This window comes from Electrophorus electricus, chromosome 4 (assembly GCF_041902795.1).
Source record: "Electrophorus electricus isolate QZ-2024a chromosome 4, ASM4190279v1, whole genome shotgun sequence".
Taxonomy (NCBI): domain Eukaryota; kingdom Metazoa; phylum Chordata; class Actinopteri; order Gymnotiformes; family Gymnotidae; genus Electrophorus; species Electrophorus electricus.
Window position 1 is genome coordinate 8193041 of NC_137500.1, and position 17043 is coordinate 8210083.

General features: G+C 43.5%; 1 protein-coding gene across 3 annotated transcripts; it reads right to left on the bottom strand.

Annotated features, from left to right (window-relative positions):
- Positions 1-631: 631 nt before the first annotated feature.
- Positions 632-15849, bottom strand: ankrd27 (ankyrin repeat domain 27 (VPS9 domain)). 3 transcript variants are annotated; one of them, XM_027000982.3, is made up of 29 exons: positions 15564-15849; positions 12610-12729; positions 11566-11676; positions 11325-11469; positions 10800-10954; positions 10658-10717; positions 10514-10567; positions 10310-10375; positions 10056-10132; positions 9719-9840; positions 9359-9437; positions 8594-8726; positions 8067-8159; positions 7152-7276; positions 6764-6846; positions 6346-6461; positions 6144-6236; positions 5802-5999; positions 5491-5550; positions 5264-5383; positions 5093-5137; positions 4795-4917; positions 4481-4678; positions 3969-4088; positions 3702-3875; positions 2919-3018; positions 2733-2808; positions 2487-2550; positions 632-2409 (listed from the first exon to the last, which is right to left on the bottom strand). In XM_027000982.3, exons 2-29 carry the CDS (start codon positions 12709-12711, stop codon positions 2005-2007), a joined length of 3297 nt encoding a protein of 1098 aa, XP_026856783.3. In that variant the 5' UTR covers positions 12712-12729; positions 15564-15849; the 3' UTR covers positions 632-2004. The 3 variants fall into 3 exon arrangements, with proteins under 3 accessions (XP_026856783.3, XP_081568232.1, XP_081568233.1); XM_081712106.1 differs by lacking the exon at positions 10310-10375; XM_081712107.1 differs by lacking the exon at positions 3969-4088.
- Positions 15850-17043: the final 1194 nt, after the last annotated feature.

Here is a 17043-nt window from a genome sequence, read left to right on the forward strand (position 1 = left end):
CAAACATTTCCCACAATTCATTTTTCTACTCTTAAATCTACCACTGACGTTTACAACACCAAAGATTTAAGAGTGCTTACTGCTTACAGCTTATACACTCACCAGCCACTGTATTAGAAACACCTACCTTGTACTCACACTCACCGGGTATATGAGGTGCACCAACATTTTAGGAAGAGCATTTTATAAGAGTAAAATTAAGGACTATAGCTATCTGATGCCATGATCATGTTGCCAGCTGCTGTTCTGCTCACAAAACTACTGCTGTCATGGTAGTGGCACAGCTGTGAGTCTTGAGCTAGCATCAGGCACAATAGCGTTACCAGGATTTCTCACATGTCAGGGACAGAACGGCTAACAGAAATTGTGCAATGCCACAGATGTGCTGTTTCTAAAAAAAGGGGCTCATGGATGCATTTTACAATGTAAGTCCCAATTTGGGCACAGCTAGAAAGTCTGTACAGTGAAAGTGAAATTCTATTTAGGGCCCTTCGTTTCAAACGGTATGGTTCATTTCAAGGTCAGCTGTGTAGATCTAGCCAGGTCTTCCCCTGCTGAAATAAACATTCCCCCCATTGGTAGGGTGTACCCGAACCTAAGAAGCATCATTTAGGCATCAAGGACAATTAAGTCATAATTCCTGACATTGTTTTTTTTATTTATGAGTTTATTATGGATTTATTGACACTGATTCAGTAAGGCACATTCACTGCATTATTACACATAGTTCAGTTTAAATGCACATATACAAAAATAACTTTCTCCACATTTATGTAGAGCTGCTAAACCAACCATAAATCTGAAGTACAGTTACTGTCAGTGGGGGAAAAAATGCATTCTCCAATGCAGACTAATCTTAAAACACCATTTTAAACCACTCCTTACTCCAGGATTAGGATTAATCTGACAGAAAAAAAGGTTAAGCATACACCAAACACCTTCAGGGCATCTGTCTAATAACCATCTCTTAAGACTATCTAAACATATACTTTTCCAGGAGTAAAGTACATGTCTGAAATGTTGTCCAGAGGGCGCTCGCATCTGCACTTTTGCATTTGTTGTGTGCATGCACCGAGGATATTCTACTTTCCACATTTATTTGACGACTAAGAAAAATTAAGAAGGTGCTTTTTTTGTTTTTCCTTTTTCAGTAGAACTTTTTAGATCTACATTTCACAGTCATTCAAATTGTGAGGAAGATGAGAAAAAATAGCCAAATGCAACCCATCAAGTTTTTAACGTTCAGTCAGAAGTCAGAATGTGAAAAAGGTCCAAATGGGAGGAATGGAGAAAAACTGAAAGTCAGAGGCATCTCTCTAAGACTTCAGGTTGTAGGAGAGCCGTAACAAGCACGGACTGTGAAGGGCATCACACATACAGACGCTAGTTCTAGCTTTTGTAAGTCATACCTAAGCTATATTCACTTAAGTGCAAGTCTTTCGATAACTAAATATAAAACAGTAATTTCCATAATATAGAAAATGTAATGCAAAGCAAAAATAAAAACAGTAAATGTGTTGTGTAACAATCCCTTTTTATGATGCATTCATATGATTAAAAAGTGCTGGTAAAACAAAATTGCAGGCTAAAAGTTTTCTTTATCACTAAAATAGCCTGTCTTCAACATCTGTCATGTTGTGCTACACTTTAATTTTCAAGTCAGGCTGTCTACAGTCCAAAATTGCTATAGCTACACTGTCAGTTTCACCTCCCTTTCTATTCGAAAATAACAATAGCAGTAATAAAAAGAAAACAGTCAAGCATTCTTATATATCTATTCTCACATCCTCTCAATCCATGTCAGAATATTTTTAGTTTTTATTTCTTTCACATTCAGTTAATCAATTATTTAGACTGAATGGCCCTAAGCACAAGCTGAAGTTGCAGATGGCACTTTCTGTAATGTTGATTTCAGTAATGCTGACTGAAGCATGCCTTATTAAACCTGTTCCGAGTCTTCACAAGCGCACCAAAGCATTCAGAGTTCTCAGCCTGCGCACAATGTCAGACCACAATGCTGTCCATCTCTGTGGATGCAGTGACCAGGCTCATCTTCCTCTGCTGCATGTCGTCTTCCTCTGCTGCTCCAGGCAGACTGCCCTCCTCCAGCTCTCTGCTAACCTGTGCAGGTTCAGGGGCAGGGCTAGGACAGGGAACAGGTGGGCCATTAGCACTGGCTTCCGCCATCTGGTCGGCGGAGGAGCAGCAGTCTGTGGGCTCCAGGGCACGGGCCAAGCCGTGGCCCGGGTCCTGGTGGATGGTGTGGCAGCGGGTCAGTCTTCTGCCCTGGCCCTGTGAGGCCAGCAGGACGGGGGAGAGAGGGCGTGGCGAGGGGTGGCCGAACGGGACACAGCCATCCACCGTCTCCCCTCTGTGAAGACACCTCTCATCGCTGCGGCCGCCCGAAGCCTGCGAGCGACACAAGCGCAACACATCACCAATGGCTGGGCACAAGAGTGTTTGAGACATAATGCAAAGATCGTTACCAGGGTCGGAGACTCCGTGGAGGCAGTGGTTGTGTCCGCTAGAAAGGATTTCTTCTGCTGTATACTGTGTGATACAAAACATGTCAGAATTCAGAAAGGACAGAAAGAACTATATTTTGTTGAAGTTATTAACCTTTTTGAAGTTCTAGTCGGGATACATGGGTTTTTCTGGTTTAGGATGGATAAATAAGTTGACAGGTAGCACAGCTCCACTGTGGATGCTTGGTGCACGCTCTCTGCTGCTACCTGTGTAAAGTCTGCTCCTGTAGCCTCCACCCAGTACTACCTCCCCGTTCCTTCATCCTCTGGGCGAGCGAGGGCACTGCATCAGGAGAAACCACTGATAAACGCAGAGCCAAGTCTAATTCATGCCAATTCATGCGGTAATGGTGGTTTTTGCTCTCGGTGGCGTATGGTATGAGGAACCCGTACTTTTCGCTACATCTCCTTGGGGTGTGCAGAGCTGTTTGAATAAGTCAGCTTCATGAGTGGGGCCGCTGGCTTTCTGTAGAATCTTCAAAATCGCTGTGTTCTGCAAAATGTTGTTTTTCTCATTTGGTATTCTTATTTTATATATATAAAAAATTGTTAACTAAACATGAATGCATCTCTGAACATGGAAACAAAAATATTAACATTAGAGATGCACTGAACAAATGTGCCGGTGAACGAAATCAGCCGGTTTTCTGTGCGATTGGCCATAATTATTGACTGGCAGATTAGTCTCACATACCCGCTTCTCTTCCGATCATATTTACACTTGTTCACCACACGAGGGCGACAACACAAATAACTGTGACTGCATTAGACCTACATGCTGACAATAATAAAGCCTTCAGTTTTCGTTTCTATTACCTGGTGCACTTGTTTTCATCTGGAAAAGTAAAAATATTGCTCTTTATTTTATTTGGAGGTCTGTGAAAAGAAAAGGTTTGTCCTATAACCTAGAGCACATTTTTATGTTGAGATGTAAGAAGTCTCCTTTAAACGAAAAGTTAAAACAAAAATGTTTCTGTATGCTGTTATAATTCTTAGAAAGAAAGATTGAGCATTGGAATCGGCCAGTCACACGTTTAAAACAATTTGCAAACAGTGCATTTCTAAAATGCGGCTTTTATTTGAATTTTTCAAATAAATAACTTTGCAACGTCAAAGGTAACCCAAGCAGAGAAACGTTGCCTTAGGCTGAGCCAGGTGTTTGGCGTTAGACGGTACCTTGCTGGCGGTCTCCTGAGCACAGTCGAGGGGCGTCCTCTGTCTCTTGTTCCTGAGGTGCGTCAGAGCTCCGGCCTGCAGCAAAAGCTCCACCAGCGTCTGATGACCTCCTCTCACTGCCTCATGCAAGGCTGTGTTGCCCTGGTTATTGGCCAGGTTCACCGAAGCGCCACTCTGCAATAAGCAATAAAGGAAGCGAGACGGTCAACGGACCGGTACTCGAGTCGGATTTCCTAACACGTCAGTGCTGTGGAGCGCGCAGGATACCGGCAGCAGGAGCGCCACAGTCTCTTCGTGTCCCTTCAGACAGGCCTGGATCAGAGGCGTGTTCCCAAACTGATCCCTCTTATTCAGCTTGGCATTGCACTGCAGCAGTGAGGTCACCACCTACACAACATGCACATGGAGGCCTGAGAAGATGCTGCTATTGGTGCTGTTGCTGTGATTCAGTGGAAAACGATCGTAATGAGTCTTCCCAATCGGCTTTAATTACATGATGATTTCGGATCATTGTTATGGCCTGTAATGAGCAGTGTTGTGTCATCGTGTCAATAATGCTGGTAACGTTTATATAACAAAGAAGTGCGGAAATCAGATTTGTTCCCTGTGCTGTCGTCATTGCGATCACTTGAAATGCCAGGTTTGACACTAGGACTGAAATGAGCTGTTTGTGTGTGACTGCTTGCTGCTCAAATGGTGAATAAAAGGGGGAAAATGAAAGTCCCGAAGCACCACCCCGTTATGGTGGGCAGGGTCCGGCCCAGGCTGTGCAGCAGCACCTGTACGTGGCTGTTCTGGCAGGCCAGATGGAGGGGCGTGGCGCTCTGGCCGTTTCGGCTGTTGATGTTGGCGCCGTGGTGGATGAGCAGGGCGAGCAGCGCCGTGTGCCCGTGTAGAGCAGCCACGTGCAGCGGCGTGAAGCCATCCACGCTGCTGCTGTTCACACCAAGACAGTCCGGCTGCTGCGCCGAGAACCTCTGGAGACACACGCAGGCACACGGGCGTACACACGCGGGTAAGCACAAAGTATTTCGCGGAAGTAAATAACAGGAGTGTACTGTATCTAGCAGCGTAGGCGTGTTTTTAAATAAACCTTTTGCATGGGTTCACATCTGGGACACTGGCACAAAGGGTGGCACAGTTCTGTCTTCTCAGGCATCTCTGCTTTCTCATCTGCCTCCAGGTCTTCATCTAACCACTCCAACAGGTAGCGCACCTGAATTACCAACACACACACAGACACACACACACACACACACACACACACACACAGAGCTTAAATACTATAACCACTGCAGCTTGGATTTCTGCTGTGGGTATCTGAATGCCTTCAAGATTCTTTCCAGTTTTTAAACAAAGCACATTACAATGAACGTGAAACAACGGCTCACCATTTCCACGTCTCCATCTGCCACTGCACGGAGCATCTTCTCCACCTGCCATGAGGAACAGAGAAGCACAGGGGAAACACTTAGCCCCTCGGCGCCCAGGGGGGAAACTCTTAGCCGCTTGGAGCCCAGGCAAAGCTTCCTTGAGGAGCAGAGATGGGGCACTGTGCTCACCTCCTTGTCGTGGGCATGCTCACTCTCCAAGCGGGCCTCCACAGAGAGGCGAGAGAAGCTACTGGATACAGAGGAGCGTCGGCTACTGTATTCCGATGGCTGTGGAGAGTGACCAGGAGACTGACGGAGAGAAGGAAGTCAAGAAAACTATGTAGTCAGTTCGGAGTTGCATCTCTGAATGGTGCCGTTTTCATATTTAAAAAGTGTAGAGTCGTCTCTTAGCTTACCTCAGTACTGCTCCCCTTTTTACTGGAGTTATTGTGTGCACGCTCTAGCAAGGACAGAACCTACAGAATGAAGACAAAACACTGACTACCGCACCACATGATCAGCAATGCCCTATTCTTCAAATGGGAGTTTCAAATGGGAAATTAACCCACAAACATTAGTTCACAAACACTTCTACACAAATATAGAAATGCATTATTCAGCAAACCTCCCCTCTGGTGGTCAGCTTTGAACCCTTCGCAGTAGTACATAGCTAGGAAGGTTCCGGTATGGGTTCTGCATGTGCGGTGTTGCTGTGTGGGGTGCTGACCTTGGCATTGAGCGCGCAGTGCAGCGGGCTCTGACCGGCCTTGTTGTGAAGGAGCGTGGAGGCGCTGTTCTCCAGCAGGACCTCCATGATGCCCTCATAGCCCCAGCGAGACGCCACGTGCAGAGCCGTATCCCCCTTATCATTCTGCACGTCCAGCCGGCACGCCGGCAGGTCATAATGGACCAGCGCCTTCACGCACTGGGAGACACACGCACACGCACGGGATAACGCAACAGTGCCACCGGGGAGGCATAAGCATGCTGGGCGTATTTCACCCCGAGCTGGCCTTCGAGGCCCAGGCAGGAGTGCGTGAGACTGGGTGTGGGGTTCGCTGCCACTCACGTCCTCGTGGCCGTACATGCAGGCCAGGTGCAGAGGTGTGTTTCCGTAGTTGTCCTGGGCGTCCGTGGTCGCCTTGTAGTGCAGCAGCAGGAGCTAGCGGGGAGAGAATGAGAGGACAGAGTGAGGGAGAGGAGCTGGCCCTCTACAGCCATGTCTGTGTCCCTGAACGGCACGGCGACGTGACTGAAAGCAGGACGCTCACCGTCACACTCTGGTAGCCCTTCTGGCAGGACAGGTGGAGCGGGGTGAGACTGTGGTAGTCCGTGGCATTCACCGCAGCTCCCTTCGACACCAACAGATCAATCAGCAGAGACTGACCTAACCACCCACCCGCACACACACAGGGAATATCATTTATACTGCCTCCTGTCAAGTCTCCTATCCAGTCACTTACAGAAGTGAAGCCTGCAACACTGGCAATGAACATATTCTGATTAAAGGCATATGTGTTCTTTACAGTATCAGCCCGAGCACACTAGACCCACACACAGCTCTTAACATTAGGGAGCAGCCAAGACGTCATGACATGTAAAGAGTTACTCGTGAAACCACTGCAAGCCGTGTGGAGGTACCCAAGTTATGTGGGCACGCAATGTAAAGTATATCAGGAGACAGCTAACCACATATAGCAGCAACATGAAGAGGAGTGTAGCCTCGGTCATCCCGGGAATACGGCGTGACTATGGAGGGGTCATTCAGCCTCCTGGATGAGGAAAAAGGCAAATAATAAGGAGAAAAAGATGAACACTCTCTTGTTCACAAAGAAGAGGCCTACTATGAACAATCCTTAATAATATTCATAAAGTTGGATTATTATTACTTGTTGAAATAACCATGTACAGCTGTTGCGGAGATACTTCTTAAGTGCTTAGTAGCATTTTGAAAAGAGAAAATACTTTTCAATAGTCACGTAATTGAATGTGTCACGGTAATAGTCAGTGTGTCTCACTGTGTATGTGTGTGTGTGTGGGGGGGGGGGGGTTATGAGAGAGGAAGAGAGAATCTGACCCTGACAGTCGCAGGTCACATGAGTCACAGGAGCAGAGTGGGTGACACATCCTACTTCTGTCATTCTCACTCTCACCCTCACTGAGCAAGCGCTGCACCTCAAGATCATTCCCATTCGCTATATGCTGCAGACACAGAGATGGAACACACATACACACACACAGATTTAGAATATAGATAAGATATTCACACATAGATTACAAAATAACCTCAGTTTAACCATGTAAACACCAAAGGTCTATCCACGTCCATACACGTAGCATACATGAAGTCATGGTCAAAAGTTGAGACTGACAAATTTTGCTTTTCACAAAGTTTACTGCTTCAGTTTTTTTTTTTATTGTCAGATGTTTATATGGTAAAGTGAAGTGCAATTATAAGCATTTCATAGGTTTTTTAACTTTTTATTGACAAATACATCCAGTTTAAGCAAAGAGGTCATATTTACAGTGTTGACCCTTATTTTTTAAGACTTCTGCAATTCGCCTTGGCATGCTGGATATCAGCTTCTGGGCAAAATCTTTACTGATGGCAACCCATTCTTGCCTAATCAGTGCTTGGAGTTGATCAGTTTCTGTGTTTGTCCACCCTCTTTTTGAGGATTGACCACAGGTTCTCAATGGGATTGAGATCTGGGGAGTTTCATGGCCATGAATGGCAATTTCAGTGTTTTGTACACTGAGCTGCTTGGTTATCACGTTTGCCTTGTGACATGGTGCTCCGTCATGCTGGAAAAAGCATGGTTCATCACCAAATCCTGGATCACTGGGAGACGGTGCTTTTGGAGGATGTTTTGTTACCATTCCGTATTCATGGCAGTGTTCTTAAGCAAATAATGCAAATTTGTCAAATCTGCAAATAACATCTTCTTTATTTCAAGAGAGAGTAGAACTGCAAGCTGGCTTTTATTCTCACCTCAAACAAACAGTCTATAGGTGCAGAAGAACTCTGAGAAAGAAGGTTCATCTTCTGCCTGAGGAACAGTTTATCACTGAGCTCCCCTGATCCCTGCACAGCAGAGAACATATCTGACATTGTCTATAAAGCATTATTAAGCAAGAAAATAACAACATGAATGAATAATGGTTGAGAAATCTTATGAGCTCTCGTAGCAAAAAAACAGGATCCACTCTAACATAGCATGTGATAAGATAACATGATCATAGCATTTTCCCCTTATAGAACTGACAGTCTAATCTCTCAGGTGAAGTGCTTCAAATATTGCCTGGTTTTCATTTTCATATTATTGCTCATTATATATTCCAAAAATATAATACAAATCAATGTCCTATTTAGTTGGAAAATTGATGCACTTTTTCACTGTGCAAAAACAGCATCATTTTTATGCTAGGTCCAGCTGTTCTGAGAGTCAGATGAGATGCCAGTGGTTAACCCTGAAGTGAACTAAGGGGAGGGCTAAGCTCTGCTCTGTTCTCCCTCACCATGGACCCTGGACTGAGGTTGCCTTGGTTGATGTACTCCACAGCTGCCTCGAACGAGGTCAGGCAGTAACTCAGCTCATCCTTGGCGGAGTTGCAGAAGTGGAAGTTCTTTATGTAATTAAGATTTGCCATCCTTGGAAAGGAGAACAAACATTTATAAAATGATTAATATTCACATAATTATGCTCTCAGTGGCTCAAAGAAAAAGGCACGCATGAACAGTCTACCTTAAGGGACATTTGCAAAAAAGAGAAAACCTGCTCCACACACAATTTTTGGTAGAGAATGACCTTAACAGTAAAGAATTATATTAAGGAAATGACTTAAAACCATGATCCGTTTCCATTTTGCCCATTTGCAGCTTGGCTGCCCAGATGCAGTAACACAAAAGAAAAAAGGAAAAAATAGGATAATAAATGCAACAGGTCATGCACACAAACACAGCCGATTAAATCAACGTGCTAGTCACAGAGGGGAGTGCTCGGCAGGCCTAGGTTTATGTGCACGCATGCTCTTCTCTCATGCCCTTTAACTCCATGATGAGCCATAGTCAGCTACACACTGGAGCACACTTTGAGCATCCAAACAAGTCTGCTGAGCATGCGAAAGGTTTCTTGTGAACATGTACAAGCCCCAGGACTTAACATTTTGGCAAAGGTCCATTTAGGGGCTCCACAGAAAGGTTTCTGTAGTAAAAGCCTTTACTACTTATTTCCAGCTGAATGTGATGAGCTGACTAAGGGGGAGGTTTACCGCTATACTCACCAATTAGGAATCTCTGTTTTCACCAGCAGATACAGAATAACTGAAAGAAGATCATCTGCACATATTGCCTTAAAGTTGACTACAGAGAGCGAGAGAGAGAGAGAGAGAGAGAGAGAGAGAAAGAGAGAAAACAGATCAGTGTATACAGAAGTGGGTTGGTCAATAGCACTATCACATGTAGAACTCCTAGTTCTGTAGAACTCCTGTTTAGGATTTGTCTGGTTTTCATTGAAATAGGTTTATATGTTATACCACACTTGCCAAAAACTATGCCCACATGTGCAGCTAAAAGCTAAAAACACTTAAATGTCTCACACACACACACACACACACACACACACACAACTTGCAGCAGCATACCTGCACGGCCACGCGACTGCATAATGGTGAGTGCGACCTTCCTGAGGCAGAGCAGTTTCTGCTGAGGGGAGGTGCAGTGATTCAGTTGAACCAGCTCCCTCTTAGCACGGGGAATGTTTATACTGCGCACACACACACACACAGAGTGAGAGAGAGAGAGAGAGAGAGCGAGAGAGAGAGAGAGAGCCAATGTGAAATCCCTTTAAATCTTGGAACAGCTTTCAGTTTCTGACTTTAATCATAACAGATTGTCTGACTACCTTTGGACTAAAAAAGGATGTGAAAGCAGTTAAGTCGTCAAATCCCTTTTTACATTCTTAAGAAAAGGGATGTTCACCTGAATTCTGACTTCACACCCAGATCTTTCTGCTGCAAATCCTGCAGTCCTCGTGCTGTTTTATTGAATGCAGCATCCTATTAAAGTATAATGTGCATGATTTATAATAGATCAACGTTAGGTATAACTGCAACAAGAAAGTAGTTACAAAAGCATGCATACACTCATCCAGGAGAAAGAGGGGAAAAGTTAAAAACATCAAATTGCCCCAAATATTTAACAAAAAAACCCAAAACAAAACCAAACACACACACCTGGCTTGCTTCAAGAGTTCCCACGTAACTAAAGAGGAAATCATGGATACCATGATGTATGTACATCTGCCAAAAAAAAAAAGCAGTGTGAAGAATAGATGCTCTATTCATAAATGCATCCTGAAACACCCAGAATCTACCATGCAGCATGCGGACAGTGCCAAGTGGCTGAAGGCAGTCAGACTCTGCAGGTTCATGTCTCACCTCTACTGCCTGCTTGAGAAGAGTCATCTGGAGCTCCTGCTTGGCCAGCACCTTCTGAAATCCAGAACATTCCCATCATCAGCCCGCAGCATGAGATGCCAGCGCAGACATAGTGGCAGAGTGCACGCAGTAAGCTCTACGTACCAGACGGGAGTCTCTCAGCAAACACTGAAGACACTTTGTGTACACAGCATGTACGGAGTCCTAGGGAGAAGGAACGGCGTGTGGGGTTATCCTCCGCTATACTCTAGCGCATGAAGGAGCAGAAAGGAGGAGCCCATCTTACTATGTGATGCCGGAGGCCCTTCCTCTCTTGCTCTTTGAGGGAATGGCAGAGGGCCGTGATGAGCTTGTCCAGTTTCTCGGAAGAGCGGCCCAGGAATTTCCTCGCATCCTCGGCATTGTTCAGGCAGGACAGGGCAGGGACGGGACTCAGCTCCACTGATAAATGGTGCAGGTAAAAGAGAACAGGTCTGAATGGACCACAGAAGCCATGAGCTGCTCGTGTGTCTCAAGGCGTAAGCTTACAGTCAGCGATTCTGCAGACACTGAAGTCTCCTCACTACTGCTTTAGAAACTTCCTTTCTGGAGGAATGATGCAATAAAACAGATTCTGCGTAGGCCCTGTGGTACGTCCAGAATGAACTGCATTTAAATATCAGAGTTGAAGTGAAATTTCCCCACAGTAAGAATGTGGTGCGTTTCATAGTTGATGTCACTGGAACATGCATGATGATCACTAGACATGGAAAGAGGCCAATAACACTGCAAGTGCCGACTCTGCAGAGGGAACAGAAGGACGCCGCTCTACCTCGGTTTGTCTTGCAGTCGAAGGGCTGAGAGACGCACAGGATACTGTAGGCCTGCTCCTTCTCATTGTAGAAGGTCTCTTCGAATAGAATGGGCACAGAAAATCCTGAACCCAAATGCACCTGGTTATTTTCTATGGTTACTTCCTGAAAGACACATTGTAGGACCCTGCTTAAAAACAATGCTCACAACTGCATTTGGCTGGTCAGAGGTGGGTGTGTTTGTGCGCTGCGGGTGGGTACCTTGCCATCGATGGTCTGGTAGCCCTCTTCTGCCGGATGGAGGACATAGCTCTCAAACTGCGCTGCTGAGTAAGAACCACCTGATAAACTTCCATGGCAAGGAACCAAGACCTGAAGCATATGACCAGAAGTCATATGCAAAGCAGAAACTCATGGGTCAGCTCAGTCTGAGTGAATACTCAAGTAACAACCATTTCACTCTGTAGTATCTCTGGTATCTGTGGTCTAATGCACTCTAACACTCACCCAGGCCAACCTTGACAGCTAAAATGTCAGTTTCAAAACAAGATGATAGGCTGCAATTGTGGTTAAAAGATGTGAAAATCGACCATGATGCTTCCAACTTGATATTTCAGACTCAAAGTAAAAACTATTATTTATTTATTTTTGTCATTCACACTTCAGACAAAAAAAAACATATTATACAGGTACAGATATGCTACCGAGGGACTTTCAGCAGCACCAATATCAATATTCCAGTCTGATAAGAACAAGACAAATAGTTTTTGCAGAAATATTTTAATCCAGTGTTGTTTAAAGAAGATCTTGTTAATGTGATCTATCTGTACAGAGCCTCCTATTGATTCAGCGTGCCATGGTAACCATCACATGGCAAAAACTGAACCTCATCTGATCATCTGTCTGTCCGTTTGCTCTCATGGCCAAAATTAAACATTTACTATAAAATGAACACACAACTTAGAAGTTCCCACTGTGAACCGGATGAGTGCTCACAGTGCTAAACATACGGTATAGTTGAGTGTTCAAACATATGGCAGTTCTCCCAACACCTACAGTTTATATAGTGCCAGTAACACTACTGGCATACCAGTAGTCAGCAGACAACACATTACAGGGCTTAGATAGCATTATCTATTTGAACCCAGTGCAACTCCACTTAATCCCTGGCATATTTTTTGGACACTGTGGCTATTACACCAGATGGAATCAAGAAATCACAAAGCTGCCAAAGGTTTATTCACAAATGGATGCAAGTAAAAAAAAAAAAGACAAAGGAAAGGAAACAAAAGCAAATATGCTTACAATGCCATGCAGCTCTGCCACTCTGCTGCAAAGGTCTGGTCTCTGTTTCTCCAGTGCCAGGTAGAAAGGATTCTTCAGAATGTCCTCATCATACACAGCCATATGGACCTGATGCTCAAACTGTTGCAGGAGAGAAAGAAGGCCAGGAGAAAGGAGGGAAAGAATAGTAATGGGAGCAGAAAGAGAAAATGAAAAAAAAAAAAAAACATTAGAAAAAGAAGGCCGAAAGATTATGGAGTCTGCACATAACGAGATTGGTCTCATTATCTCAAAATAAACTCTGCATGACTGATCAGAGATGTAGCAGAGGACCAATATATTTATTCTTATGATATGTTATACTGAAATACACTGCAGCGCACCTCATGTCATATCACAAAAAGATTCCAGAGTAGAGGAAGTCATTTAAGGCCCTCCAACCAAGCCTTAAACAAATTTATGTCCCAGGCACCAGTTTCACTATGCTGCAAACCTCACTACAATAACCAAGTTGTACATTAGGAAATGTGAGAAATGAATGCTCTTAATAATAGCAATGGTCCTTAATAAAAAAGTAAATCATCCTGGTTTTGTAAAGACTTGTGGGCTTAAGGACTAAGATGTGAAAGCTGACATCACCGAGCCAGTATCATTTCCTAAACATTTCCTAATCACACCTGACGGAAGTGTTGCTCAACTCATACAGATCAGGTTTGCTCCCAGGCTAAGGAGGATTTATAATGGATAATCACCATATTAGTCCAATACAAATCTTGATCTATGTCAGGAAAAACCACCAACTGTTCAAGACAAATGTTTTAAACAAAAGCAACAATGGTTATTCCATTGTAACAGACACTTATAAAAAAATCTCCAAACAAGTTTCTTATATAAGGTCATGAGAGGAAGACTTCTGCCACTCGTTAGAATCGCAAAACAGAAATGGCCTTTGCCTAACAAATCAGTCTCACTATACAAACCAGTCTCACTTGTGAGCATACCTACTTGCTTGTGGTGATTAAAGAGAGCCTGAGAGACACAGAAGAATCTCATCTTCAGACTCTTAATTTGACGGATCAAGAAAGAGAGAGCCATCAGGGAGAATGTCTGAGAGTCCAGGCAAAGTAGTCATAGTGGAAGGCAACTCAAGTGTGGTCAAGACCCAAGCCTTGGCACAAAACAACCCCACCCACCACAACCCCTGACCCTCAGCCCTGCTGTGCATCAAATAGATGCTGAGAGCCTGAGGAATGTGGACTGCAGCACGTGATCTGTTCCACCAGGGCAGAACTCACTGCATTTGGGGGAACCACACACTCGTGATGCCAGAGGAAAAATGCTCTTATAAGAGAGCAAAGCTGTTCTGTGGAGACTGCTAATCCTTTCAGATTGGTTCCATTATTGTGAAACTATTTCTTTGCAAAATCATTGTTGGTTTATTTCTAGGTAGAAATACCTAAATGTTTATTATACCAGATAAAAGGCAGACATCAGAACAGAAAACACAACAGAATTACCTCGACCAATCATTAATACACAGCAAAGCTAAAAATGGCATAAAATATAATACATCTTATGCTAATTCACAGATTCATCAAGGTGTTAAGATATAAAAAGTTCTAGAAGCCTATATATTAAAAACTACTACATGAAAAATTACATAACACAATGATGAGAAAAGATTTCTATATCTAATAGGGCGTAGACAAACAAAGCTTAATCCAGTATCATACTAAATTGGTAAGTGGACATTACATTAATTGGAACTTGTTTAAATGGTTCTAGCTCAATTTATAGGGTCTTGTTTATTCCAAGTGCTTGACACTAAACTGACACTGCCTTTTGAAATTGACTATCTTTCACAGTGAAATTTATCCCAAGATGAAACTGAATCCCTAACCAGTAAAAGGTCACTTAGCTGTAACATTTTTGCTTGTACAGTGAACTGGCTCCTAAATATTTTACTAGCAACATGCCAGCTGGATCTACTTTTATATGTAGTCTGACCCACTTCCAGAGAACATGCAGGATGAGTTTAAATCAACAGAGGTCATCACATGCTAGTTCATTTTGGCCGTACGCCAGATTAACAATTTTATTCATGTCTGAAATAAAACAGTTCCGTGCAATGCATCACAGTACTTCCACTGTGTGCCAGGGATCAAAGCGAGAACGAAAGTACTCATTGTGAAATGAGGATTGTGCATAATCAGATTAGTTTTATTAGCTCAAAAGAGACATATCTGAAATTCAGTCTGATACCTACTTATGTCTAGTTACCTCAACCATGACACCAGGTCTGGCCGTGTAAACAGTGAAAACACAAACCCATGTGCTGCTAAAAAGCTATGTCAGGTCCTCTCATGTTAAGGGAGGATTTCGGAACTGCAGTAGTTGGCCAGCAGGAGAAATTTTGATGTTGAGTAACGCCCTTAGCCGGTTTAGTTAGCCAGGTTAACTAGCTGAGCTATGCTATGTAGTAAAATTTACATGCATGACATTTGGAGAGTAACATAGTGAGGCAGTTAGCTAACGCTACAGTTATATATCTGTATACCAGTATTTGTGCTCCCTATAGTAAGTAACACAACGTCGTTGCGAGGACGAGGATGCAAACCCAGTGTTATTCTGATGTAGCTAGAAAGCTACCTAAGCCAGTTAGCTAACTTCTGAGTATGGAAGTAAACGCTAAAACAAAACCTTCTGAAAAACATTAGACAGAAGGCTTAGCTAGCTAGGTTAGACGGCATGTTTGTTTGCTAGATAGCTAGCAGAAGCGTATGGTAACTTGGATAACTGACAAGCTAGCTAGCGTTAGCAAATTGTCAAACTGACTTGCTCGAATTAGATTGTTAGCGTTAGGTTAGCTAACCTACTTTAGCTAGAGTTTCAGTAGCCAGATAACTACATGACGGCAGATGTAAGAAATCACATAATTTTCTATCCATATGGTGGAGATGTCTAAATAAGATTACCTGATTATCTTAACCAAGATTCCATGGTAAATTTCCCAAATATTTCAGCCGACCTGACACACAGCTATCTTAGCTAGCTATCATGGCCCCGGACATTACACTTCCCTTACTGCTGCTAGACTACATTGGTTGTGTAGAGGTCTGTCACAACCAAAGACTAAATGTAAGTCCATCCTCCATAGGTTCAGAACCAAGTGCTGGTTCTTTAAAGCTTTTTTTTCAGGTTCAATTGCGAACCGTTCAACTGGGTACATTTCACCTCCCAAAATTTCCCCAATCACATGTAACTGCATAAATTACAGACAAAAGTGATTCTCTCTGACCCCCCCACCCCCGTGCTGGAGTATAGGCCTAACTTAAAGACAAATACAAAGCTATTCAGAGTATAAATCTTTTAAAAAGCTTTTTAAGTACAAGAATAAAGTAGGCATACTCCATTACTTCTTACCACTGCTCATTTGGTCAGCATTCCTCCAGACAATATTATATCAAGGTAGATGATGAACCTAGAATGGACAGACCAGGACTGGCAGCCCGGTTTTTCAGCTCCCTGTCCTCTGTCCAACAGAACGCCTGGATGGACACTCATTTGTCATCCTTCTGAAGTGAACTGGCAGTTTCTTCCAATTGATCAATACTATTTTAGCATGTCACTGTGTCATGTACATGTCAAAACAACTACCCTATATTTCAGTGGTGTAACAGACAGAAAGTCCACACTCTAAATATTAGTCAGCGAGGATGTTTGCAATAGTGTGAAAACACCAAAAAGAAAAATGACTTCAGGTCACAGGGGTCATTATATCCTTTCCTTTCAAAGAGAAGGAAAGATGCATTTCAAGCCTTCTTTACTCTATGCCAGTCTTAAATACTGCAAATAGGCACCATGTTTGGTGAGTAAAACATTCATTTTTATTAGATTTTTAGATCAAACTATCTAGACAGATAATTATTTAAATTTTTTGTGTTATAAAGTTATATCCCCATCCCCTGTATGTCTTCGTTTGGGCTGTTATTAACGTGGCCACCCTGGATGAACCTCTCTCAGCCTGGCCCTACCTGAAAGAAGCATGACCAGAGGTGGAATATCACACACACCATCACACAGAAGCCAGGGCATGCATTCCAGATGTAGTCATTTAAAGAACAGAACAGACTGCACCGGGCTTTCTCCTTTGATGTGTATACATCTATATTATTACTGCTCTGTGACATTTGATATACCAGTTAGTTAGGATCCCAGGCATTTGGGCTCTTAGATGTGGCTATAGGCACTTGCCTTCTGGTTTGTGTGTATAACTATATGCCTCCATAAGATGTGCAGATGTCTTGATTAGTTATGCCAGGGAACCTATGGGGGGCATTACACAATTCAAAATGCCCTATATCCTGAAATCTGTGTTTATTTCCAGAATTTATCCAAAGAGAACATATATGGAAAATACAACACATACATCATGAGCCATGTACACCGTGAGCG